This window comes from Scomber scombrus, chromosome 17 (assembly GCF_963691925.1).
Source record: "Scomber scombrus chromosome 17, fScoSco1.1, whole genome shotgun sequence".
NCBI lineage: Eukaryota > Metazoa > Chordata > Actinopteri > Scombriformes > Scombridae > Scomber > Scomber scombrus.
In genome coordinates, this window is record NC_084986.1 from 5,074,418 (window position 1) to 5,101,281 (window position 26,864).

Below are 26,864 nucleotides of genomic sequence, written 5' to 3' on the forward strand. Positions count from 1 at the left end.
GATTTATATTGAGTGCTATCAAGTTCAGATGTCAGACATTTGTTTGACAATATTTCAAATTTTTTTAACCTTCTGCTCTGTTTCCGTGTCACTTAAACACACTTTCACACTTGTGCTGTAACCCTGGAAGTCTGTGTAATGACTGATTGAGCCCATTTGTCTAGCCTTAAGGAAGCCGTAACGAGCCATTAATCAAACAACTGTTAAACCAAGAGGAACATAAACTTAAATAATATGATGAATATGAATATTTATATTATTTTACACATGTGACTGGTTCTGGATAAACGCAGCGGTCCAACTTAAACTGGACTTTGACACTTTGACTTTTTAAAGATCTCTCGTTTTGGTTTAGTTGTATTGTTTTCGTTTGAGGTGCCAGCCATGTTTTATCTCCTGGTATTTAAGATGAGTATTTGAACTACACACCAGGGTTAAAACCTTTTACAGTGCAATCCAGAAGGGTTTGAAACGGGGCGCTAACCACCAGGACGAATCAGTGAGGCGTTCACAATCTGCAAAACGGTATTTAAATCCAGACTTCCTGTGATTTCTTGCAAAATAAAAGCTGTTTTATTACAGATGAAAAGCTTAAAAATGCGAAATTACAACTGCAGGGTACTTTTTGAGTCATGTCCTGCCTCCTGCACCCCTCACCTAAACCTGACCTCTCTCCCCTCTCTCTAAAACCTAGGTCGCCCACCTAGAGCCCGGTTCTACTTGAGGTTTCTTCCTGTTAAAGCTGAGTTTTTCCTTGCTGCTGTTTCTAAGTGCTGCTCATGTGGGAATGTTGTGTCTCTTTAAATTAAATTAGAGAGTACAGATTAGACCTGCTCTGTGTGAAAAGTGCCTTGAGATGACTTTTGTTGTGATTTGGCGCTATACAAATCAAGATTGATTGATTGATTGATTATTTCCACGTCTGACATGGATAATCTCCTGCTGTTTGCTACATGTGTGAAAGAGAAACTCCCTCGGACATCGTCAAGAGTTCGATGTGAAAACGGCTCCTGAATGTTTCTGAAACTTTCACAATAAACTTCTGGAGGTTTCCTTTCTGTAAAAACCTGATTTAAGCAGATCGTCGTTGAGCTTCAGGAGCTACAAACATTTTAATTTGGATCTTTTTAGTTTTTGCTCCAAACAAAAAATAAAGGATGGAGTGGAAGAGGTTAAAAAACTGTAAAAAAAAAAAAAAAACTCCTCTTAGTTCTCCTCACGAGCTCGAGGATCTAAACTTATCTGAGACCTTCAGTCCAGTCTTGGCTTCGCCCCCCTCAGCACTGCGTCTCCTTGGTGTCGATCTGATGCTGCCGCTGCAGTCTAAACAGCAGCGCCTTCTCGCTCCGACCCGTCACGCTGTTGTCCGTCAGGTCCTCGAAGGAGCGCGGAGCCGAGCCGCCCGGCCGGCTGAACGCCTCCTCCAGCGCCTCCTCGTCCAGGTGCGAGTCCAAGCTGGTGTCCTCCTCGATGGTGGCCATGCGGGGGCTGTCCAGGGGGCCGCGGCCGTTAGTGGGGACGGGCTCGGGGGCGGAGACGGGAGGCGTGCTGGTCTGCTGGGGGCTGGACGGCTGGAAGCGAAGAGCGGCGGAGGTGGTGGAGAAGTTCGGAGGTTTGAAGATACGAACGGACGCAGACTCCAGGCTGCTCAGGAGCTCGGCATTCTGGGAAAAAACAACACAGTTAAAAGGAGAAGAATATTATTTTTCTTTCTTTTATTGTTTTTCCTCTTCTGCTTAGTTTGGTTTTGTCCTTTTTTGTTTGGTTTAGATTCTTTTAGCCTCTGTATTTAAACCATCCTCGGGTCTGCGAAAGGCGTTATGTAAATTAAACTTATTATTATTTTATTATTTCCCTTTTGGCTTGTCACTACTTCTAATGGAGATGAAGGACAGAGAACAAGGACGTATGATTATTTACTTTATTTCTACGTGTGTATTTGAGTTTAACCAAACTAAACTAACTAAAAGAGACTCAAAACTTTTTACAGTTTAAATCATATTTAAGTTTCTGTCAAAGTTATTTTATCTGCAATTATTGTTACTATCAAATAATAACTGAGCCAATAATAAACCACCAACTTTTCTTGCTTTAACAGCATCAATAATCTAATTATGTCACAAAACCTCTTGTTATATTTCACAAACATGTCATTAATTTCTTAGTAAAACAACATCCGAACATGTGATTTTATATCTAATAAGTACTGAATGTCAACTTTGAATACTTAAAAGTACTCAAAGTCAAGTTAATGTTGTAGTTCAGTAAGTGAAGCATTTATTAGTTCATTTCTATAAAAATCAACCTGCAGAGACGTGAAACTTGCTGCTGGAAGATGTTATTTACCTTTTTGTTTTTGTCAAAGTTAAAACAATTATGTTCAGAAGATTTTGACACAATTTGACGTTTTTAGTTTAGAGGGTTTTTTACTGCAACCGAACAATCCAAAACATTAGAGTATATTAATATAAAACACATTTAACTGAGTAATAAGACAAAGAGAGGCAGTGAATCTTCAGATGAAGAAACTGGAACAAGAATGTTCTGTGAATCAACTTAATGATAAAATCACATTTTTCAGCTCTGATTTTATCTCTGAAAACTTCTGAGCAGTGACAGCTTTCAAAAATATGCTTGGTGGTGCATTCAAGAACAATCTGAAAAACAACAACCTATCAGCTGAGAGAGTTGTGAAGGAACTCCATATGATAGAAACATTTACTGGTGAGCAGCAGCTAAACTGAACACACAGTTTGTAAAGAGTTTCAGTGAAGCTTCAGAATAAATGATGATGAGTTTCTGCTGCTGACTCACACTTCTGCAGCCTGTTTCCGCTCACAGCTGCAAACCAACACCATGACAAAAAACTGTAACTCTGACCTCTGAAACTAAACTAAGTTGACTGTGATGGATTTTTCTCTCTGTGGGAAGTTTTAAATGTTCGATGTTCGAAGCGATTTCAACAGAAATGAAGTGAAACGAACGTCTGATGATTTATATTTAACAGCCTAAAACCTGCAAAAAAAACCAACAGATCTGCTGCTTATGAATGTGAAGTGAGCAGCATATTACTTATATTTATATATAAACTTACACTGGGGAAGAAGAGAGACTTGGTGGTCTGTTCGTACTGTTTATCCAGCTTCTTGTCCTGAAATTAAACAAAAGAAAAGTGAGAAAAAACTTCAACTGAGACACATTTAGTTCACATTTACTGAACTGTGAATTACTAAACATAATAAAAACTAATTAATAATGTAAGTATAAATGTTCAGGTTTGATCTGGATGTTTAATTGTTTAAAATTAGTTAATTTTGGGGGGGCAAAGGGGTTATATTGTAGAATAAATCAGCTTTTTCCAATTTTTTCTGCTGCTTCAGGAGTTTTTTCCCCCCATACTGAGGATGAAAACAACTCTTTGAAAAAACAATATATACCTCTATGATTAATATATATATATTAATACACATTGTGCTCATTTAGTTAAAACATTCATATATTGAAAATTGTGCAAAATGTTGTCAATCAGCAGCTTCTGTGCAAAATAATCTAGAAAAAACAGACCGACAATGTTGAAATTGCTAATTTTTCACAGTAAAAAGTCGTTTTATTACAGTAAAGTTATAATATGTAAATTATTCATAGGTTATTAAGTTTGACCCCCCTGATTTAGAGGATTAAAAGCCTAAGACTCACCACACAGTGAACCAGGATGCCGAAAGGAACCCAGAACAGCAGCGAGAACGCCACCACCGAGCCCACGATGTTATCAGCCAGGAACTTCCCGAACGTGTTGATGTCCAGCTTGTCGATGAAATCCCACAAACGCTCCACCACGTCCTGAACCTGCTTCATGCATTTCCCCTGCGGAGATCACAGCCCACAGCACGGAAACATTTACACCAGACGCCACTGAGCATGTGCAGAAATGGCTTTATTTACAGCTTCAGTAGCTTATTTGTGCTCCTCCACCCGCCCCGCCCCGCCCCCCGTTGTTTACTTGTTTAGTTTTGCTTAATTCCTGAATGGATGTGGGATCGTCATTGTGTTATTTAATCCCATAAACACTCAACAACTGAGCCAAGATAGTCTGATATTGCTTTTTGACATCATTCAGACTGCATTAAATATATATAAAAATGTCTGTCTGAAGGTTTTTATTTGATTGTGACTCTGAGAAAGTGGGACAATTCCCCAAAACTGCATCTCTTAACTATCCGTCTAATCAAATCAGACACATTTAGGTTATTATTTTTGATCTCCTTTTGATAACTATAATGTAATATTTTCACTTCAAGTCACACAATATGAAAACCTCTGTGCTAGATTATATAAGTAAGTCATAAACTGAACTGCTTCCCTGCACATGCTCAGTAGCGTCTGCCTTACACAGAACTACTCTCTGGAGATAAGTCGAGGTTAGACAAAAGTAAATATATAGTTTTTTTAAATGTGGTCTGGATGCAGCGAAATCAATCTTTTTTTTTGCTTTTATAAATAAAATAACAGCTTTGTGAATCTGAAAGTGGATTTTAAACATTCTCAAGACTTTTTCTGAGAGCTAATCGCTTTATATTGTCTATTAATACATTAATATTTATAGAAAGTTTCCTTTAACTTTCCCCATAACCTTTTAATCTGAAGCTTCTTTTTTTTTTTGACAGCTGTCAGACGCGTAAATATTAAAGTTTTTTTATTTAAGTCAGGACTCATAAATACTTAGTTTCAGCTCCTCTAACACGACTACAGACACAATGTGATTTGCAGATTTCTGACAGCTTCAAATTCCTTCTTTTTACTCTTGGGGAACATTTTTTTGTGAATGAAACTCGCCCACAAACTCAGGAATGTTAATCTCCTCATGAAGAGGTGACGTTCATCAGACTGAAACCAGATTTATGAGACAGGTTTGTGACATAAAGAAAGTTTGTTGGATCAGACTCGTAGAAGTAGATCTCAGAGAAAAGTCTAAATATTTAGGAGACAAAGTATTAACCTTCTTTTGCTTCCTTCTTTCCTTCCGTCTGTCTTTCCTCCCTCCCTCCTTCTCTCTTTCTTTCCTTCCTCTCTCTTTCCTCCCTTCCTTCTTCCATCCCTCTTTCTTCCTTCCTTCTGTCCTTCCTTCCTCCCTCCCTCCATCCTTTCCTTCTTCCCTCCCTCCATCCTTCTCTTTCTTTCCTCCCTCCTACCTTCCTCCCTTCCATTTTTCCCCTTTCCTCTTTTCCTTTCTCCCTCCCTCCCACCTTCCTTATTTCCTTCCTTCTTTCCTTTCCTCCCTTCCTTCCTCCCTTCCTTCCTCCCTCCTTCCTTCCTTCCTCCCTTCCTTCCTCCCTCCCTCCCTCCTTTCTTTCCTCCCCCCTACCTTCCTCCCTTCCTTTTTTCCTCTGTCCTTCTTTCTTTCTTTCCTTACATCCTCTTTTCCTTTCTCCCTCCCTCCCTCCTACCTTCCTTCCTTCCTCCTTTCCTTCTTCCTTCCTCCTTTCCTTCCTTCTTCCTCCCTTCCTTCCTTCTTCCTTCCTCCCTTCCTTACTTCTTCCCTCCCTCCTTTCCTTCCTTCCTTAACTCGAGGACAACAGGAGGGTTAATAAATCATCTTACCGCTCCGTCACAGAAGCCCACGGTGCACGGTTTGCCTTTACGCAGGAACAGGAAGTGACCCATGTTGTCCTGGTAGGGAGCGCAGACGCCGTTGCTGTTCCGACAGCAAACTTTACAGGAAGTGTTTGTGTCTATAAAGAAGAAGAAAAAAGATGATTTACTGCAGCTGATACAAACTGAGACCAGAGTTAAACATCCACCATGAAGCAAAGATGATGAAAACACTGAATGTATAAAGTTGTTGAGCATGAAGCAATTTGTTGAAGTTGTTGAGCTGTGTTTGGGAATCGGAGCATCTGAGCGTCGTACCGTTGCAGGCACACGGCTGCAGCTTCAGGACGGCCTGACAGAAAGGAATACACTCTCCACTCAGACACTCTCCGCTGTCCAAGCACACCGTTTTATCTTGAGCGTTCTCTGGAGACGGACACTCGCTGCTGACTCCTGTCAACACAAACACACAAAGACCCGGTCCTCAAATCTGATGGTGACGCTTTATTTAAAGGTCTTTAATCATTTCTTTATCATTTCTGTGGAAAGTTTCCTGAAAGAACAACGTACTTTCAGGGAAAATAGATCAATAAGTTGAATTCATAAGCGGTTTTTAGCAATTTTCCCAAAGGATTTCCTTCATATAACTGCTCTAATTTAATTCAAATAAACACAAATTCATTATTAATTCATCATTAAAAACTTAAGTCTGTAAACATGTAAAATTTTCCATTTTTGTAGGTTCATTCTAACAACTTATCTTCAGTATTTTATGTGTAATTTCTACCAGATTCAATTTTTCTTTTCTCCAGGAAACTTCCCAGGAAATTATACAGAAATGACAGACTTGTGAACTTAAACGTTATAAATAATCACATGTATGAGCCGTGGGCTTATGTGACCTTTGACCCTTGTGAGCTGACCTGTGCAGTAGGAGTGTCCTTTACAGGTGGCGTTGATCGGCTCCTGGCAGACTTCACCGACGGCCTCGAACTGACAGTTTTTACAGCACGCACTGTTTCTGTCACTGAGCGGAGAGGAAGAGAGAAATCATGTCATTAAGAGATTAGTTTAAATCTTTTAAATGTCTCAGAGTAAAATAAACATTTAAAAAACCTGAAGATGCCATTTGTGGTTTTTTTATATTAAGAATATTCATCCTTCCTTCCCTCCTTCCTTGCTTCTTTCCTTCCTTCCCTCTTTTCTTTCCTCCTTTCGTTTGTCCTTCCTTCCTTCCCTCCCTCTTCTCTTCCCTCCCTCCTTCCTTCCTTCCTTCCTTCCTTCCATTTGTCCTTCCCTCCTTCCTTCCTTTGAGTTTAGTCATCACGAAAGAGGGAAGGATAGAAAGAAGGAAGGAAGGAAAAGAAGACAGGAAGGAAGGACAGACAGAAGGAGGAAAGAAAAGAGGTAAGGAAGGAAGGAAGAAAGGAAAAAAAAGAAGGAAGGACAGATGGAAGGAAGGAAGGAAGGAAGGAAGGAAGGAAAGAAGGAAGGAGGAGGGAAGAAAAGAGGGAAGGAAGGGAGGACAGATGGAAGGAAGGAAGGAAGGAAAGGAAGATAGGAAAGAAGGAAGGAAGGAAAGGCACCTCAGCGGGCCGGTTCTGGTCCCCGAGCCGCATGTTTGACCCCCCTGTGCTCTACTAATAAATCTGCCTTCTCTGTGATTCATCTGTCACTCGCTGCGTTTCTAATTTCAATCATTTAAAATGTCCAAACCAACAGATCAGAGAAAAAAGGATTCAATGATGGATCTTTAAAATACCATCGTCTGCTGTCTGACGGCATTAGCAGAAAATAAAAACACCCTTTTTTTTAGTTCTTCTTCTGACCTGCACTGAGCTTTCTGTTTCAGCTTGCAGGTGTCGGTGCAGCAGGGGTCAGAGTGCATGTGCAGCAGACCCGGGTCGCACTCCTCGCCTTGCTCCACCCGCGAGTTCCCGCACACGTTGGTGTTCCTCTCCTTAAAGCAGGAAGCCGCCTTCGACCTCAGACGCTTCACTATGGAGCGCTTACTGCAGTTAGAGAAGACCTGCAGACACACACAGGGAACACTTATTATTATTATTATTATTATTATTATTATTATTATTATTAACTGCACTGTCATCAAACTGGACTGTGACATAATTGCTCATATCATATTTCATTTTTGCTCTGGTCACCTTCATACATTTCCTTTCTTGGTGTAAATGTATCATTATTTTCCTTATTTCATTATCTATTATTACCTTTGGGTCTTTTTATTCTTCTCTGTTGTGTTTTTGGAAGCAAACCCTAAGACATATATTCTTTGTATGCTGCATACTTGTCTAATAAGCATGATGGGATTCATTTATAAAACAGTATAAACATGTGAGTATCTCCACATATGAGGAGAAATCATGAGGCAGCACCTTGTTGTTGACGTGGTCCCCGCTCACAGCGATGGGGTACATGACGTATTTGCCTCCTTGGTCTTCTCGTGGAGCGCAGTACGGGATGTTGTCGGGGTCGTGTTCTGCTCCGAAGTTATGTCCGAGCTCGTGAGTCGTCACCAGGTCTGCTTCCTGTGGAGACGGCAACGAAACATTCACAATTATATACTGTTTTTCTTTCTTTCTTTTCTTTCACTGAGGCTTAATTCCTGTGCAGCTTTTGTGACAACTTTTACTTTGAAGTTTATATTTCTTAAAAGTGAGGTATCAAAAAAGTATATTTCTAGTATCTGTGTCAAAAATCAAGTATTGTTTTGACCCCAATATCATCTTAGGTTTCTATTATTGATGCTTTATATTTTTATATTATTTTGCTTTCAACATTTAACACACCGATCCTCTGACAAACACAACATAATAGGTGGAAAAGTGTCTTTATATATTATATATTTTAACTTTATGGTTTAAAGTTTCGTAGAGTTTAGGCAACTAAAACTACTACGTTAAGATAATCACAACAGCTTATAGAGTAACAGCTGCCAACTACCACATCATCAACCCTTGTGAGTGGCATTTGTGTGCATCTGACCAATATAAATCCAATATTAACTATTATTTTCATTATAAATTAATCCATGGAATATCTTTTTTATTAATCTGGTACTTGATCAGGCAATATTATGTCCAGAAAAATGTGAAAAGGTGTTTAAAGCCCAGTGATGTTCAGTTTACCCTGATATATAAAACAGGAAAGAAAGATGGAACAACTCATTTTCTTGTTCATTGCCGAATTGTTTCCGCTCTAAATTTAATATAATTTCTTTTCAACTGACCTGTATGACCACAAAAAGGTCACAACTTAGCCCTGATCCATTTTGATTTATTGTGTTGATTATATACTTAAAAGTCTGCAAGAAAGGCCGCCATCTTTTTGTTACAAATGTATGAACATTCAGCGTTCAGAAAGCCGACACACCTTAGTCAGGATGGTCTTCCCATAGTTCTTAGTGCTGGTCAGGCCCGTGTTGAGGTAGATCATCCCTTGTTCGTTAGAAGAAGAAGGACAGCCTGAGGAACATACAACACTTTAATAACAAACACTTTGATTAAAACTGCAATGAAACTTATAGGACACTAGCACTTTTAGCCCAAGACAAAAATTAATCTAATCTAATCTAATCTAATCTGATCTAACCAGGATTCCAGGACTCACCTTTGGAGCAGAGACCTCCGGGGATGTCGGGTTTGGACGGAGCGACGTAGGCCAGACCCAGAGTGCCTTCATCAAAGTCCTGGTAGGTGAAGAGGTGAGCCAGGCACACGGTGGAGGCGTTCGATGCGATGTCAACACTGAACTGCTGCAAGAAACACGAAGCCGCAGCAGAGATCCAACAGTCAGGATTCAAAGATATAAAAGGGAAGTCTGGTGATACTGTCTGTATGAGCAGCTGCTTTAGGAATCACCTTTTTTAAAACGTCACACTATGTTTGTGGCAAAGCGACCCTTTCCTTCCTGTCTTCCTTTCCTTCCTTCCTTACTTCCTGTCTTTTTTTCCTCCCTTCCTTCCTTCCTTCCTTCCTTCCTTCCTTCCTTCCTTCCTTCCTTCCTTCTTTCCTTCCTGTCTTCTTTTCCTTCCTTCCTTCCTGTCTTCTTTTCCTTCCTTCCTGTCTTCTTTTCCTTCCTCCCCTTCTTCCTTCCATCTGTCCTTACTTCCTTTCTTTCCTTTCCTGTCTTATTTTCCTTCCTTCCTTTCTTTCTTCCTTTATTCCTCCTTTTATTACATTTTTCCTTCCATCCATCTGTCCTTCCTTCCATCTTTCCTTCCCTCTAGCCTCCCTTCCTTCCTTCTTTCCATCCATCTGTCCTTCCTCCCTTTCTTCCATCTTTCCTTCCTCCCTTTCCTTCATCTTTCCTTCCTTAAAATGGAGACGTTTTACTTAAAAATCAATGTAGACAATGCTTTTATGTTGTTGTTGTTGTTTTTTGTTTTTTTACAGCTTCTTTAACAACCAGTAGCAGCTAACATTAGCACAGCTAACATTAGCACAGCTAACATTTGCACAGCTGACATTTGAACAGGTATTTTTTTACCTCCAGCAGTTTCTTGACATCCCAAACGTCTCTGTCCCTCGCTGGACTTCCTTGCATGTTAAAATGACTTTTTCCTGGATCGACGTGGGTCGGAGCTTTCTCTATGATGATCTGAGAACACAAACACAGCAGCACAGGTTACATTTACTCCTCCGCCTGTTTAATAAACACTTTGTTCATACAGCCAAACGGTTCTGATTGATTACAAACTGATTAAAGGACATTTATATAATTATAAGTTTGATCATTTAAACTGATCACTTAAAGGTCAGAAATATTAAATTATGAAGCTGAATGATTTGCTGGATCTCTCAGATTAGTTTATGCAGAATTCTGTAAAACCTTTAAAACTAATAGAATAGAATAAATGAAATCCCTAACAAGGCAATTCTTCTTTTTTGTTTCTAAAATTAAGGCATTTATAAAAGGACAGCATTAAATATTTAAAGCTCTCACTATCCATGTGAACCACCTCCAGAAAATGTTTCCTAGTACCTCAAATATTAATAAAAGATACTTTTATCCAAAAATAACTAATGTTCCACTTCTCACTCTGCAGCACAGAAGTTTCTATAACAAATTGAAACTATAATCTGACTCATGTTAATATAGCTCTGCAAACTAACGCTTCTTTTCCCATCATGCTCCTCACCTGCTGGATCTGGACGCCGTAACCCGAGAACTCATCGTCCCACGAAGTGTTTCTGTAGATGTCGTCAACGCGGTCGATCAGCTCGATCTGGAAACACAATCGGGAAGGTTAACGTCGCTGCTTGGAGGCGGTGAGATGTTTAAATGGTTAAAATCTGAGGTATGGTGATTAAAAGTCAGAGAAGTCAGAGACCAGATAGTTGAGGGTGGTGCTCTCCTCCTTTCGGCCCATGTGTTCGAAGAAGCGATGGTCGGCCACCAGCAGCAGAGGACAGGTGTTCTTCTTGTGGTCGTGCACCTGACGCTTCTCTCTGATCACAGGCTCTGATCAGGTGACAACATTATACAAGTTTAAAGTTAAAAACATCCTGGTTCCAGTTTCTCTAATGTCTCAGATTGTCTTCTTTGAGTTTTATATCATTGTAAACTGAATATCGTTGAGGTTTTGGACTAGTCGGACTCTATCTTAGACTAATTTAAACTATTTTTGTGACATTTTATAGATTATGTGATTAAATGATTGAGTGAAAAGAAGCATGCTAGCAGCTCTGTGAGGTTGTATTAAAGCACGGAAAAAATTAACTGGCAACTATTTTGATAACCAATGAACCATTTGTGAGGCTTTTCTGTTGTACATGAAGATAAACTGAGCATCTTCTGGTTGTAGACTGTCGGAGAGACAAAACAAGACTTTTGAAGACGTCAAAAGAAATTATATCGGGCAATTTTCACTGTTTCACTCTTAGCATATTAATTGATAAAGAAAATATTAAATTAGTTGCAGCCCTGCTATGTTTCCTATGTTTACTGAGGCCTATCACAATAACTACTTCTGTTGGCCGATATATTGTCTCAGAAATAATTGCGATAAACGATATTATTGTCATTTGAAGACCATTTTATGTCACAATAATAACATTATCAACTTTGTCATGTCTATATATTGACTTATCGTATGATACATGGAAGAAGAATTAAAGGTAAATAACTCTGTCCCAGCCCATAATGGCAGTCTGTGTTTTTACAGAAGTGTGGCACCCATTCTCCAATCCCATCCCCCGCTCCCCCTTCGCATTATTATGCTATTATATTATCATTATATCAGTGGTATGAACTGATCTTCAAATGACAATAATATCGTTTATCGTGATTATTTCTGAGACAATATATCGTCCAACTAAAGTAGTTATCATGACAGGTCTAAGCAGACGTCACGTTCTGTCTGAGCTCACTCTGACTGACCTTCTCCCTCTCGGCCCTCCGACATCATCGCTGACGCCACTCTGATGTCATCGGGTAGGATGGAGCTGGGGTCGGAGGTCACGTAGCCGCAGACGGACGGCTGGTGCAGGCGGCTGAGGTTCCTGATGTCCTCCGAGCGGTAGATCAGCAGACGACCATCGGGGGGCGTCGGCGTGAACCTCCACAGAGGCTGAAGAGAGAGAGGAGAGAGGAGATAGTACAGCGGCTCACGTCAGGGTTTCTTCTTATGTTTTAATCAAACGTCACAGATTGATGATAAGTGTTTGTATTTCACCTCGATGTTGTACTCCGTCTCGTCTGTCAGGATGTGAGCATAGAACTCGTTGTCGTCGATGTGAGCGTGAACACGAGAGTTTTCCTCACCTGAAAGAATTAAAGGATTAATCTGCTGTTTTTCTACATTCCTCTTGGTGTCAAAAAATCCCAAAATAACTACATGCTACTACATTTCCTCTCAGCTGTGAGCCAATTGGTTCCCACTGAATCAATCATCTGCATAAATACGGATATTATACATTTGTGTCAGAGGAAAAATATTGTTAATGTAGTTTGTAAATAATAAAAAGACTGATGCACACAGTCAGTCTCACCAATAACGTGTCCGATGAAGTAGTTGTGTCTGTTGACCGGGTACGTCTGCTCCTGGCCGTCCTCGTCTACGATCACGGCCCTGAAGTCCTCCGTGAACAGCTCGTCGTTGGTCCTCAGGTAAAGTCTGAAGTGTCTGCACACCAAAAAAGAAATATTCGTTTTATGACGTTCAAATTGCACGAGTCAAACTGACACTGAACTGTACGAAGTGTGACGTCTGACCTCTGCAGGGCGTCGAACGTGAGCAGTTTCTCTACGTGAGTTTGAGTCTGGACGTCGCGTCGGTGGACGGAGTGAGTCTGCAGGCTGGAGAGAGGCAGCACGTCGAAGTCGTCCAGCATCGACCTGAGAGAGCCTGAAGAAGAGATTTTAATTTATTCTGTGAGTCTCATTGAGATTGATGGACAGAATAAATAATCAGCAACTATTTTGATAAACAAGCAAAATCATTTGTCAAGATTTAAAGCAAAAAATGACAAAATATTTGCCACTTTAACCCTCCTGTTGTCCTTGAGTCAAGGAAGGAAGGGAGGAAGAAGGAAGGAAGGGAGGGAGGAAGGAAGGAGGGAAGGAAGGAAGGGAAGGAGGGAGGAAGGAGGGAAGGAAGAGAGGGAGGAAGGAAGGAGGGAAGGAAGGGAGGAGGGAAGAAGGAAGGAAAGGAGGGAGGAAGGAAGTAGGGAAGGAAGGAGGGAAAGAAAGGAAGGAAAGGAAGGGAGGATGGAAAGGAAGGACGGAGAAAAGACGGAAGGAGGGAGGGAGGGAGAAAGGAAAAGAGGAAGGGAGGAAGGAAGGAAAGAAGGACAGAGGAAAGAAGGAAGGGAGGAAGGTAGGGGGAGGAAAGAAAGAGAGAAGGAGGGAGGGAGGGAGGAAAGAAGGAAGGGAAGAAGGAAAGGAAGGAAGGAAAGAAGGAGGGAGGGAGGACAGAAGGAAGGAAGAAAGGGGATGGAGGAAGGAAAGAAGGAAGGGAGGAAAGAGAGAGCAAGGAAAGAAAGAGAGAAGGAGAGAGGGAGGAAGGACAGACGGAAGGAAGGAAGGGAGGAAAGAAGGAACCGTCAAAACCGACGGGGTCAATTTAACCCGGGAGGACGACACGAAGGTTAAACTTCTACAATTTCTTGCTTTTCTTTATCATCATGTCAGTAATCTAGAGATGTGAGATATGACGATATTAGATCATGAACCATTAAAATGTCATGGTGCTAGCTAGCATGATGTCAGCTCTGTCAACGCTTCTACACAACATCAACTGTTTGATATTCAGCTGCGAAACTAGTTTGTTTTTACTGTTTTACTGCAAATATCCATTTCAAACAAACCCAAATAGACTGTCACTGCTTTTTAATGCAGCTTTGCACAACTGCTCTTGTTTATTTAAGGTAAGGGTGAATTTTATTGATGACCCTATGGGGAAATTCAAAATTGACAAGTGATAAAAAAATGTAAATGTTGATAGGACATTTTTCATATGACACATCACCCAACCATACTAGTAATCTGATTATGTTTTAGACATTTTGATGACGTCAACTTTGAAAACAATTGAAGACAATCATTTCTTACAATTTCATGACATTTTACCGACCAGATTAATTCAGAAAATAGTCATCAGGATATTCAATAATACAAATTAACGTTAGTTGAAGCATTAAATAAAATTAAAATCAAATTAATTTGACTTAGTGTCTCATAATTGATATTTTTAAAAGTCATAATTTTGATGCACTATCACACTTTAGTATCTGATAAGTATCTCTCATAATTTTAACACAGGAAATCAAAGTTATGTCTATCTTTTAATTTTGATCTCCTAATTTAAATTTTAAAGCTAAAATATTTTTACCTACTTATTTCATAATTTTAACATTCCCCCCCCCCCCCTCTCTTTTATTTTGGTAGAACACGGCTTCCATACCTCCTACATACTTTTTTCATCTCTCTTTTATTTTGGTAGAACACGGCTTCCATACCTCCTACATACTTCTCTCATTTGTTTTATTTAGACATTAATATGACTTGATAGGGATTAAAACCAGGTTAAAAACACTTACTGTAGTCATGTTGTTGTGTGTCTGCAGGCGGATGAACAGCTGCTTCTGTTAAAACGATGAAAACAGTAAATAAAAGCAGCTCCTGTCTCATGTTTGATGGATGAACTGAACGGAAGAAAGAAAAGAAAGAAAAGGTCGCTGCTAAACCTCTCAACGCATCAGATTTTTAACACTTTGACCAAAGTTTAGATGTAAAACTAGATATTTTAGAAAGACATGTGAAGTTACAGCGGAGTTAATCTCGTCCAGTTGAAGTCTTTGTTTTGTTTAGAAAGTGGCAGAAAAACGCCTCCAGTGTGAAACCAGGAAGAACAGCTGCAGAGTGAAGTTAGCAGCCGGAAGCAGCGGCGGGGAGCGGAAGTAGAATTAGCTGCCTACAAAATAAGAGAAACGTTTTTTTTTTTTTTTTTTAACCCTCCTGTTGTCTTCCTGTCAAATGTGCTGTGGGAATCAGATTTGTGTGAGAAATTATGATCAAGCAAAACTTTTTAAACATCAAACAAAAATCATAATCTGAGAGAGAATAAAAAATCATCCAAGCAAAGAAAAAAAATAAAAGTAATAAAAAAAAAAGTAAATAAAACTCAGCTCTCTCCTTTGCGCTCCTTGTTTTTACATAATTTGTTTGCAAGTTATAAGTTTTATTTTTGAGATGACTTTTTTTTTTGTTGCTTGGATGATTTTTTAATTATCTCTCAGATTTTTTATTTTTGTTTTATGTTTAAAACGTTTTGCTTGATCATTCTTACACAAATCTGATTGCATACTGTGCAACTTTCATCCTCATGGGTCAAAATTTACTTTGACTGTTTATAAAGTATAAATTATCACTAAATTTTGTTTTAGACTTCATTTTAATGTATTATTAGGTTTTACACATATTTATGGACATTTTGGTGAATAGGGCTCATTTAAATGAAAGTATACCTCATTTTTTTAGTTAATGCCTGGGTTAATGCCTCCTGGGTCAAAATTGGCCAGAGGACAACAGGAGGGTTAAATAAAGTTCCCATCTACATGTTAAACACGTTTATTTAACTATATAAATATTTTTCTTTCAGCACTAAAATCTGTCTGAAATGGGTTTTTCCCCCCACGAAAGATCAATTATCTAATTAAAATTGTTAAGTTGGCATCTCCTTTTTCTCCCTTATTAAAAAAAAATAATGATAATATTATGTTATAATAAATAAAAGTAAATATCAAAAAGTAAAACATGAAGAAATCGATCACCAAAGATATATTTTATTATTATATTATTATTATTGTATATATTATTTTATTTTATAAAAGTAAAAAAAAATATATATATATACACATAATAGATTACAATTAATAAATTAATTAATTAAAAAAACAAAAAAACACTTAATCCAAGTTTTCCAGCATATACACACAACTAACAAATAAAAAATGTAATAAAAAATAAATTTAAAAAAAGTTGTATTACTGTATTATTACATTAAATCATATTTTCTGTGAAGTTTATTTCCCTTCATGAAGCAGTTTCAAGTTGTTTTTCATTCAGTTAAACTCAGGCTCTTCATAAATCTCTATTAATCTGATTTAAACAGTATTTTCAGTCCAGGAGTCTCTTTAATGTCCCAGTTTCTCTTTTAATCCCAACTTCCTGTTTTGTTCTCACTGTGTGGAGCTTGACTCTGCTGATTCAAACACGCTTCAATCCTAAAAAGCTGCGACATTTAAAAAGAAAGTAAGTCATTTGACGCGATTTTTTACAGTGTTATGTGTAAAAAGGTGTTAAAGCTGCACAAATAAACACATAAACTGAATGAAATAAAAGCGAAACGTGTCTGTCGTTCATCTTATGTAAGAGAATAACAGAGAGACATCTGGACTGGTCTATTTATAACATCTGATCTCATCCAAATCCGCTTTTACTGCGAGATATACACTGAATATACACTGAATGTACACTCAATATACACTCAATATACACTGAATATATACTGAATATACACTGAATATACACTGAATATACACTGAATATATACTGAATATACACTGAATGTACACTCAATATACACTCAATATACACTCAATATACACTGAATGTACACTCAATATACACTCAATATACACTGAATATATACTGAATATACACTGAATATACACTGAATATACACTGAATATACACTGAATATATACTGAATATACACTCAATATACACTGAATATACACTCAATATATACTCAATATATACTCAATATACACTGAATATACACTGAATATATACTCAATATACACTGAATATACACTGAATGTACACTGAATATACACTGAATGTACACTGAATATACACTGAATATATACTGAATATACACTGAATATATACTGAATATACACTCAATATACACTGAATATACACTGAATATATACTGAATGTACACTGAATATACACTGAATATATACTGAATATACACTGAATATACACTGAATATATACTGAATATACACTGAATATACACTGAATATATACTGAATATACACTCAATATACACTGAATATATACTGAATATATACTGAATATACAGCTGAAAACCTGTAAAATACCGACAGAGTGCAGTAATCACAGTACACTGTAAACTGTGATCAGTACTGGAAGAAATACTCAGATTCTTCAATAAAAGTACCAAATACTGCAATGGAAAAAATACTCCAATACAAGTAAAAGTCCTGTATAAAAACATAAGTATTATGAGCCAGTATTACAGTAAAAGTACATAACTATTATGAGTGATGTAGTTAAAGTATACATCAGTAACATCTGTCTCTTATCTTTATGAATTAAAGGTGTAGTTCATGTTTTGGCCTGAGGGGGCAGCAGTGACGCTCTGGAGTCGTTCAGTCAACCGGAAATAACAGCAGAAGAAGAAAACCCCAAAAAAAACCTGATGCATGTGGATCTACAGACGAAGTACATCAAATACATCAATTTTTTACTATAAATCGGCTTTAATTAAGTGAACATGGACGAAGAGCACACGGTAATTAATGCTGCACACACATGTTAGTCTCATAAAGTTGGTAGATAACTTTAGTAGATAATATTTAGTGTGTATTTGTTGCTGCACCAGACTCCATTTAATAATATGTCAGTTTTATAAACAAGATAAACACTAAAATTTAGTTAAATAAATGTTAAACATGTTTATTTTTGAAGCCGAATTTACCAGAAGGTCTCATTAAAACTTCACAAAGCGTTTAAACCCATTAAAGGATGATTTATAGTCTTTAATAAAGGAGAGAAGAGGATAATTGTTTATGTGTTGTAAAGAGGCGTTAAGATGCCTAAAAGTTATTATTTATATCACTGTGTCACTTTGGCAAATTAACTTTACATTAACCTGATTTTGCTTCAATGGATGTTTTTCTACTCATTTATGTTATATTCACTTTATCTTTGTACTGCAGGAGCATAAAATAAACATAAAATATACTATATTAAGCAGATATTCTTAAGTAGTTTATTCTCTTTTTGCTTCACTAATATGTTAGTTTTGTGTCTTATAAGCTTGTTGTTCTTGTTTGTAGTTTTGCAATTTGATGTCAACCAATAAACCGATAAATTATAATCATCATATTAACTATTTTGAAACTTGATTTGACATTTTGAGTAAAAATCTAGTCGATATTCGCTGATTTCAGCTGCTTAAATGTGAATATTTTCTAGTTTCTTTAGTCCTATATGACAGAACTGTTGTGATCAAACTGTGTGTGTGTGTGTGTGTGTGTGTGTGTGTGTGTGTGTGTGTGTGTGTGTCTCTCTCCAGGCCGGCTACACAGAGCCCTGTGGGGTGTGTTCAGCGGTGGATTGGGGCATTTCAGACGAGTGTCATTTCTACTGCAGGTCCTGTCACAACGTCATCGAGGTAAACAAGTAAACAACAACAACAACAGCTGATCTGTGACCTGTAAACATGACTTTTAACCCAGGATAAATCACCATGCTAACTACACTGAAACAGCTAGTCAGTTCTTGAGGGGATTTAGCATCAAATACCTGCCAACACCTCGACTTCTGATATGAACAAAAGTCCTGAGTTTACAATAAAGAGACGAGTAAAAAAGGAGCTATATATGTTTTTATAGAGCAGAAAAATCTTTTTTATTGTTCCAGTTTTAGTGGAGTAAGTCTGAAAACACTAAACACAAAGATTAAATAATACTCCTGGGTTAAAGATTAAACACAGATTGACGTCAGCTCATCTCAAAAAGCAAAGAACAAACCTATAATCTATTATAATCTCTGAAGGGACAAAGAAATGATCTGTGATTGGTCAAAAAACTCAACCTACATGACTACTGGCTAATTCCAAATGGCAACAAGACATTAATTTACATGCACACAAGGGTCACACAAGGGTCACACTTCCCCAGGACTCAGGAAAGTGGAGCCTTAAGCCATAAATGATCTACTTGGACTACCTATTTTAAGGCTTATATTTAATATTTAGGAATTATTAATCATGTTTCTACATTCATTATAATGTTTACTATAATGTCTCTCTGATAGTCTGATACATAAACTCTCTGACACTGATGACGTGCAGGATAGCGGTGCTTTATTTAACACCGATCAAGCCTCGTGTATATAACAACATGACATCATCGGGTCGTGTGATTGGTTAAATAAAACCGCACTAATAATAATCCCGTCTGCTTTACTCACTGACATTAATATCTCACATCTGTCTTCTTCAAATGATTGATAACCAGCCGGCCTAGTTTTCCCTTCGGGCTGCAGTACCGCAGTCTGTCAGCAGGTGGCAGTATCGACTTCATGTTTATTAATTATGTGTCAATGTGTCCGAACATCCTCAGAGAACCAAAGAGGTTGTGGACCTGAACTTCACTCCCGGCACCACTCGGATCTCCACCATTGGCAGAGGAGCCAGAACTAAGAAAAACGGTCAGTGCTCCCGATGTACGGAGTCTCACAGAGGACAAAAAACTAAACGAACAAACAAAAAAAACTGAACATATTTATAAATACGCATGTGTCAGCTCTGTTTCACGTTTATTTATATACAGTACTTATATACTTCAATTAATCTTTTACTTGTTTATTCTATATAATGATATATTGCTTATGTAAAGCACTTTATAAATGAATTTTACTTTAGTTTAGTTTAGCTTATTTCAGTCACATGAACTCAAAACGCTCATGTACAAGAAGACTAACAAAGCAAATAATCATATTTCCCTGCTCCGTGTCACTCATCTCCATCTTTTTACTTAAAATCCATCACAGCCTCCCTCAGCACAAGAAATGTTTTATTTTTGTTTTGTTCGACCAGCAGTTGAAAGAGATTTACAGTTTTATATAAATCATTTTTTTTAAAGCAACAAAACACCACATTAAAGATGTTTTAATGGGAGAATATTGAATGTTTTTTTCAGTATTTCTGCTTGAATAAATTACTAAAATGACTAATCAATTATTCAAAAAGATGTTATTTTTTAATTTTATTAAATTGTATTTTATGTGGTATATAAAAGGTCTTAAATTAAACTTGGTGAAGCTACAGAAACTGGAGATAACTGATTATATATTAATCATTTTTAAGAAAAAACTCAACTCTCAATTCTCTGGTTCAAGCTTCTCCAATATCTCAGATTTTCAATTTAAAGACAATCAAACAGTTTTTGACCCTTTATAGTAAAAAAAAAAAAAAGAAGTGATTTCTTCATCAATTTGTAAGTCACCTTCCTTTAAAATCCACAGAAACATTTTAAACGTATTCATGTGAGGTGATAAAATGATGATAACACGAAGCAGCAGAATTTATACTAATTTATAAAGGCTGATTTAAAAAAATGTATAGTGTTATTCGTGTTATTAAATGCAGGCTGTGACGTGTTTTTGTTTCTGTCTCTTTTGTTCAGAGCGAGGACGCGAGTGGAGGATCTGTGAAGGCTTCCAGTTCATCCTGAGAAACCAGGCCGACGCTCTGCTCAGACTGGGAGTCTCGCCTCACTTCAAGGTCCGATCCGGATCCTCTTTGTTCATAAAGCTGAAGGAACAGTTTCAGATTCAGGACGTAACTCTGACCTGTTGGGTTTGTGTCTGTTTCAGGACCAGGTTTTGTGTCAGCTGTGGAGACTCTACCTGCAGAAGAGTCGGCAGGCTTTCACCAACAACCCAGTGAAGAGCTCCAGACTCAAACTGGTGCGTTCACAACCTGCGGACATGATCGGTCACATGATCCAAGCTGCTGTTCAGGAACCTTTCATTTTCCACCAGCGTCTTATTCAATATTTCCAAAAATTTAAATCATTTCACCTCTTCATTGGATAAAATCTGTGTGGATTAATTAATCAGCTGATATTATCGGCCTATCACAGATATGTTGTTATCAGCAAATAAGTTGTTGTTTATTTCTTTTTTAAGTTATATAGGCAGCATTTTTTTAGATACTTCTTTATTGAGTTTAAACAAACAGAACAACATACTATACAAAGGATGGGAAGAAATATATATATATTGACAATACTTGAATATGATTAAACAATAATAAAGCAAAAATAAATGAATTAATTCAAATATAGGCAGCCTTTAATGTATATTTGATCCTTTTTCTTCATTCAAGTTTAATATATGCATGTTTTTTTCCCCGTAGCTAATTATAATTATTAAATTACCTGTCAAGATTACTGTTTCAGTGCACTGATATCAGGTTATACCATAAAGTTTATTGTCAAACTGTAAAATATCATTACCACCATTGTATATATGTGTCACAAAGGCTTGATAATCATATTTTAGGGATCATTGCCAAAAAATGTCTATCTATCTATCTATCTATCTATCTATCTATCTATCTATCTATCTATCTAAAGCACTTCTGTTATTTTTAAATGTGCTGTATGAATAAATTTGACTTGATTTGAGGTACGATGGCGATGATGGTAAAAAAATGCTGCTGAACTGATTTGCGGAGTCACATTAATAAAGAAATATATTAGTTTTCTGTCTGACGCTGCTTCCCTCATCTCTCTCCTCTCAGAGAAATCCAGACTCAGAGTCGGACAGCGCTCCCGAGTCCACCGTCATATCGGCCAGCGAGACGGATGGCGAGGCGAACCAGTCCAGCACGGCCGCCTCTAACACAGGTAGAGTCACAGAGACCTGAGATATAAAAACTGTTCACTGTTTGCTTTTAAGACCAGATGAATATAATAACACTCTGGATTTACCAAAGAATAAATGATAAGTGAAAGTTAAAGAACTGCAGATATCAGCTTTTGTCTTGATGGAGAAAACAGAAAATAAAGTACAGAGAGTACTTCATGCTTCATGCTCACTAAATTCATTTTAAACTTTTGGAATAAAAATAAACCATAAATCATCTTATTAATACAAAATCACCTGTTAGATAGTCAGATACAATCTTTACTTTGAGCTAAATGATGTTTAAGGTCCTATAAAAAAAAAAAAAAACAATTTCCATGTTTTCCTCTTGTGTGTTTTGTGCATTTTATAATCGATTTATTTCATTAAAACAACATTTACGCATTTTTCTCTTGTGGTGTGAATTGAAAGATACTTTTTATATTATATTTGTCCAAGTAATTGGTTTTATTTAAAGTTTTCATGGGAAAAATACATTAATGCATCAAAGTACTTCTTTATTTTACTGCTTAAATGAGTCTCTTCACCTCCTTTTTTAGCGCTCATTCCTGCAGTAGGTGAAATACTCCTTTAACCCTCCTCTTCCCTCCTGCAGACTACTCCAGTGAATGGTCGCAGTGTTCGGGCTCAATGGACGCCGACACCTACCTGACGCCTCGGCTGAAGCGTGGCCGCAGTCTGATGAACCTGAAGAAGACTCTGGCTCTGATCCACCTGGCTCTGGTCTGGAGCCGCGAGGCGTTGACGCTCAGCGATCTGCTCAGGTAAGAGCTCACCTGGACGATAACGGAGCTGAGAGGATGCAGGCGTGGTGCTGAACGGTCCTGGATCGTGATGTGTGTGTTGATGTTGGGTTTCAGGTTGGTGAAAGAAGGATTCGTCCCGTACTGCAACGCTTACGAAGATCTTCCTGAAGAGATGAAGCTGGAGGGCAAAGATGCGCTCATCTTCAGAGACGAGGTCAGAAATCAAACATAAAGCAATAAAGTGAAGAATAAGCTGCAATTAAACAATTATTTTCATTAATGGAAAAGTTCACAATTTTTCAAGTCTGTGTTAAAGCATCAGAGGTTTTCCTTAGTTTAGTTTAGTTTAGATTATTTTGCACAAATGTTATATTACACACAAAAAATTGTACAATATAATAGATAATATACAGTGCAGGGAGAGACAGAAAACCTCCACCTAAAAAATGTTAAAATTACACAATATTACAGAAGATAATATGACCACATAGAAAAACCAAATAATTTCAACATATATTCATCACTGTAATCATTCCTCCTGTTCATACTGACAATCAAAAGAAAAAAGAAAAAAAAAAGGTAGTTCAAATTTCTTTAATTATGCTTGGAATTGATGGACTACTCTCTAAATTTAAAAGAGATGTGAAAACATTTATTTTATCCGTCTTGTAACAACATCATTTTAACTTTTATTTGCTGTTGTGTTATTGTATTGTATTTCATTTTCCTATGTATGAGATGGGCTCCATATAAAGTTTATTATTGTTATTGTTATTATTATTAAATGTAAGTGATGGGGGCCAAAATACACAGAGTATCCACACAGTCATTTAGTTTAATTAGGCTTTTAAAACATTTGTCTGAAGCTTATATGAGGCTTCAGGTGAACTTTAGATATAAAAATATGGAGAAATGTATGAAAATAAGGAGATATAAATAAATAATAATGATTATTATGATTTTTTTTTGTATAGCACCTTTCTTACAAGAATATTAGCTCAAAGTGCTTTACAACAAAATAAATTACACCAATTGATTTAGAATAATATAAAAACATGTTTACATTTTTTTTTTAATGTAATATAAGATGGAAAGTAAAACTCATTTGATGACATACATGGATAAATCATCAAATATGAATAAACACAAATAAAGAAAACTTAAAGTATTAAACTATCTTTTCTCTGCAGAGGGATCCGTCTCACCAGGCGGTGCATCGAGAGGCTCAGAATCTGGCTCTGTTCCTGCAGCTTCCTGCTTTTCCTCCAATCGGCAGGCAGAGTCTGCTGCACCCGGCGATGCTCAGCCTGCGCTACATGACCGACGCCAACCTGCCCGGTACGCCTGCGCCACACCACAGACCACACCGACAACACTGCGACTCATCTTCAACACCTTGGATTAAACTTCTTCTTCTCTCCCTTACAGACGAGCTCCACCCGTGGATCTGCAGGCTGATGGAGCGCGCCGGTATGGCGGATCAAACGCTCCACACGTTCAATCCCCCGGCTCGTTCCATCTTGCCTCGGTACGACTTGCAGGCCGCTGCACTCATCATCGTCACCCTGAAGCTCCTCTTCGGCCTGGACGACCACAGCGAGTGGTAACTCTGATTTAAAGATTTCTGATTGATTTTGGATCAGTTAAAAGAAATCAGTTCAGTTAAGAGTCACGTAAATCTTTGAAGGTGTCAAATTATAATTCAATTATTATCATTATTTAGTTTGATGAGGGTGAGTTAGAGTTGGATTATTAAATCTGTTAGATTCTACTGTGAGCAGGTCGAAGAAAAAATAAGACACATAAAGACGTTACCTTTTCATAATGAGCCTCTCTCAATATTTTTTGACGTTGAATCAAGAAAATAATCAGCACATTAATTAATAATGAAACTGATCGTTAATTGAAGCCCAACACAAGATCTTTTTGGCCTTCCGGGCCTCCATACTGAACAAATTAAAATTGTCACTTTGATTTGTGTCTTTCAGGATTTTATCAAATGAAGTGAACATTCTGGACAATAAAGGTGTGTGTGTGTTTGTTTCATCTTCATTAAAATATTACATCATAGTGACAATATCTTATTACCTTAATTGTCAATCAATAACTGATCCAATCACTCAGCTGTGTATTGATTGTGTTGTGTTGCCAGGCGACATGTTTAACCTGCGGCGGTGGTACCGGCTGCTGCAGGCCGCTCTGCTCCGAGCTCAGCAGAGGAGAGACCAGGAAACCGCCAGGTGAGACATCGACACACCAGAAATTAAACCTGCGTGCCGGTGTCAGCCAACCACAGCACAGCATTCACCTTTATACTATCAACGCCAGAATGGGAAACTAATTAATGCATGTTTGAGCCCTTTTTAAAAATGTTTGTTTGCTGTTGATTGAGTTTGGTGTTCATTCAACGACAAAATGTTTTTTTTTAATCACTAATATATTTATTATTTCTCTCTCTTCACTCGTCCACAGGAAGACATGGAAGGCACAGAAACTGATATACATGAACAAGAAGGACAAATGGGTAGCGATGAAGAGGAAAAGTAAGACTCTCAGATTGTAGACTTTAAAAAAACTCTGAAACAACACCTGACACCAAATGTCAGAAAATAAAAACAAACTAAATGACAAACAGTGAAATAAAGAGACAAATAATATAAAAAAATCTTAATTTCAATCTTCAAATCATGTGTGTGTGTGTGTGTGTGTGTGCAGGAATAGCAGAGCAGGTGCAGATCTGTTTCGAGAAGCTGTCCTCTCGGATGGCGGGCGTCCAGCGCGATGGTCCGTCCAGCTTCATATTCTGCTGGGGGGACGAGGACGGAGCGGACGGACCCAGTCTTCACCAGCAGAAATTGGATGGCGTCGTGACCCTGAAATCAGAAGTCCTGACGCCCTCCAACTCAACATACTGGCACCCATCGCTCAGACTCTGCAAAGAATGGTAACCTCTCATTTTGGTTATTGGTTTTATTGGTTTATTTGCACCTACGTAAAATAAAAGTCAGAGAAAAATAAAACATATGTGGCTTATCTTAAAACCTCACCTATAAGAGTTAATACAAAAATAAACATAAATCTGATTTACCTAAATAATATTACATACAAGCTATGCAAAGTAAAATAAGTTAAATGCACATCAAAATAAAGAAATAAATGCACAAAACATGACAACACATGAATGTCCTCCGGCTGCTGCTGCAAGTGAGGAGACTCCTCAGGTGCTGACGTCTTCTTCCTCTTCTTCCTCTTCTTCTTCTCTAAAGGAGGTGCAAGAGTCACTATAAGGAGGTGGAGCCGACGTTGCCGCGGATGTTCGTCTGGCTGCTGCAGCTCTTCTCCTTCCTGCTGGACGTTAAGCCGTTCTGCATGTACGAGGAGGTGCTGACGATGGAGAGACGAATCATCGGACACAAAACACAACGGCACAAACCTTTGAACAGGAAGAGGACCAAGACTTCACCGAAGATACAGAAGAGAGGGCAAGACAACGAACCGGGGTTAAAAAAAAACCAAAAAAGGAAGAAAACTCAGCTGCAGGAATAATTCTGCTTAAAAAAATGTGTTTATATGAGGATTTATGACATCAAAACCACTTTGGAGCCAGTCGTGGGTCGAGTGTGCAACGTACACAAGTGTGATGTGGAAAGAAAACAACAATATTTACTTATTCAAAGATTATGGATTATTGCAGAGAAGGACAAGATGAAGGTTTAACATTTTTTAACCAGATAACTGAACTTATCAGATGACTATTTTTCTATAAAAACATGTCTAGAGAGCAATATTAAAACTACTGCTACAAACAACAATTGAGAGTTGTTGACTGTGTGCGGTTTTAATTATGGTTGGTAAGTATGGGATTAAGTTTTTCTTATGTCATGATCGACTTTGCAGACCTCTGATCTTATGTATGAATGTGTTTTCAATAAATAACAAGTTGAAATACCCTTGCTTAGACCATTTATAATGATGAAACGTTTTTATTTTTGCTTTACACGGGGCCTGTGTTGGTTTGTTTGCTGGGTATCCTATCTAATTTATATTTTAGAATCATTTACATGGCTAATTTTTCATACAATCAGCTGGAGACTCAACCAATCAACTTTTTTTTGTATTTCTGGCTGAAAAAAAGAGACTAATCCTTTCAAAAAATACTGATTGTTGAATTTAGTTAGCTTGTTAATTGTTAGCTACCATTAGTCCCTTCTCCATAGCAACGGTAACTAAGGGCAAGGCTCCTTCACTTCGTCAAATATGATCTGTTTCTGCCGTTTTCAGTGTGACAGTTTGCTGCTTTTCTTTGTTTTATATC

General features: G+C 37.7%; 2 protein-coding genes across 2 annotated transcripts; one reads left to right on the forward strand and one right to left on the reverse strand.

Moving 5' to 3' along the window:
* Positions 1-1,147: 1,147 nt before the first annotated feature.
* On the reverse strand, positions 1,148-14,828 carry adam17b (ADAM metallopeptidase domain 17b). The gene is made up of 18 exons (XM_062436920.1): positions 14,649-14,828; positions 12,823-12,955; positions 12,600-12,733; positions 12,284-12,372; positions 11,989-12,178; positions 10,940-11,070; positions 10,748-10,834; positions 10,096-10,206; positions 9,217-9,361; positions 8,980-9,071; positions 7,983-8,135; positions 7,419-7,618; positions 6,513-6,616; positions 5,908-6,042; positions 5,599-5,729; positions 3,697-3,864; positions 3,095-3,151; positions 1,148-1,664 (listed from the first exon to the last, which is right to left on the reverse strand). Exons 1-18 carry the CDS (start codon positions 14,737-14,739, stop codon positions 1,278-1,280), a joined length of 2,538 nt encoding a protein of 845 aa, XP_062292904.1. The 5' UTR covers positions 14,740-14,828; the 3' UTR covers positions 1,148-1,277.
* Positions 14,829-17,559: 2,731 nt separating this feature from the next.
* On the forward strand, positions 17,560-26,095 carry taf1b (TATA box binding protein (Tbp)-associated factor, RNA polymerase I, B). The gene is made up of 15 exons (XM_062437768.1): positions 17,560-17,655; positions 18,442-18,540; positions 19,493-19,580; positions 20,558-20,655; positions 20,748-20,840; positions 21,679-21,784; positions 22,399-22,567; positions 22,664-22,763; positions 23,740-23,887; positions 23,978-24,152; positions 24,538-24,575; positions 24,702-24,789; positions 25,022-25,092; positions 25,265-25,493; positions 25,816-26,095. The coding sequence occupies exons 1-15, from the start codon at positions 17,638-17,640 to the stop codon at positions 26,093-26,095; spliced, it is 1,800 nt and encodes a 599-aa protein (XP_062293752.1). The 5' UTR covers positions 17,560-17,637.
* Positions 26,096-26,864: the final 769 nt, after the last annotated feature.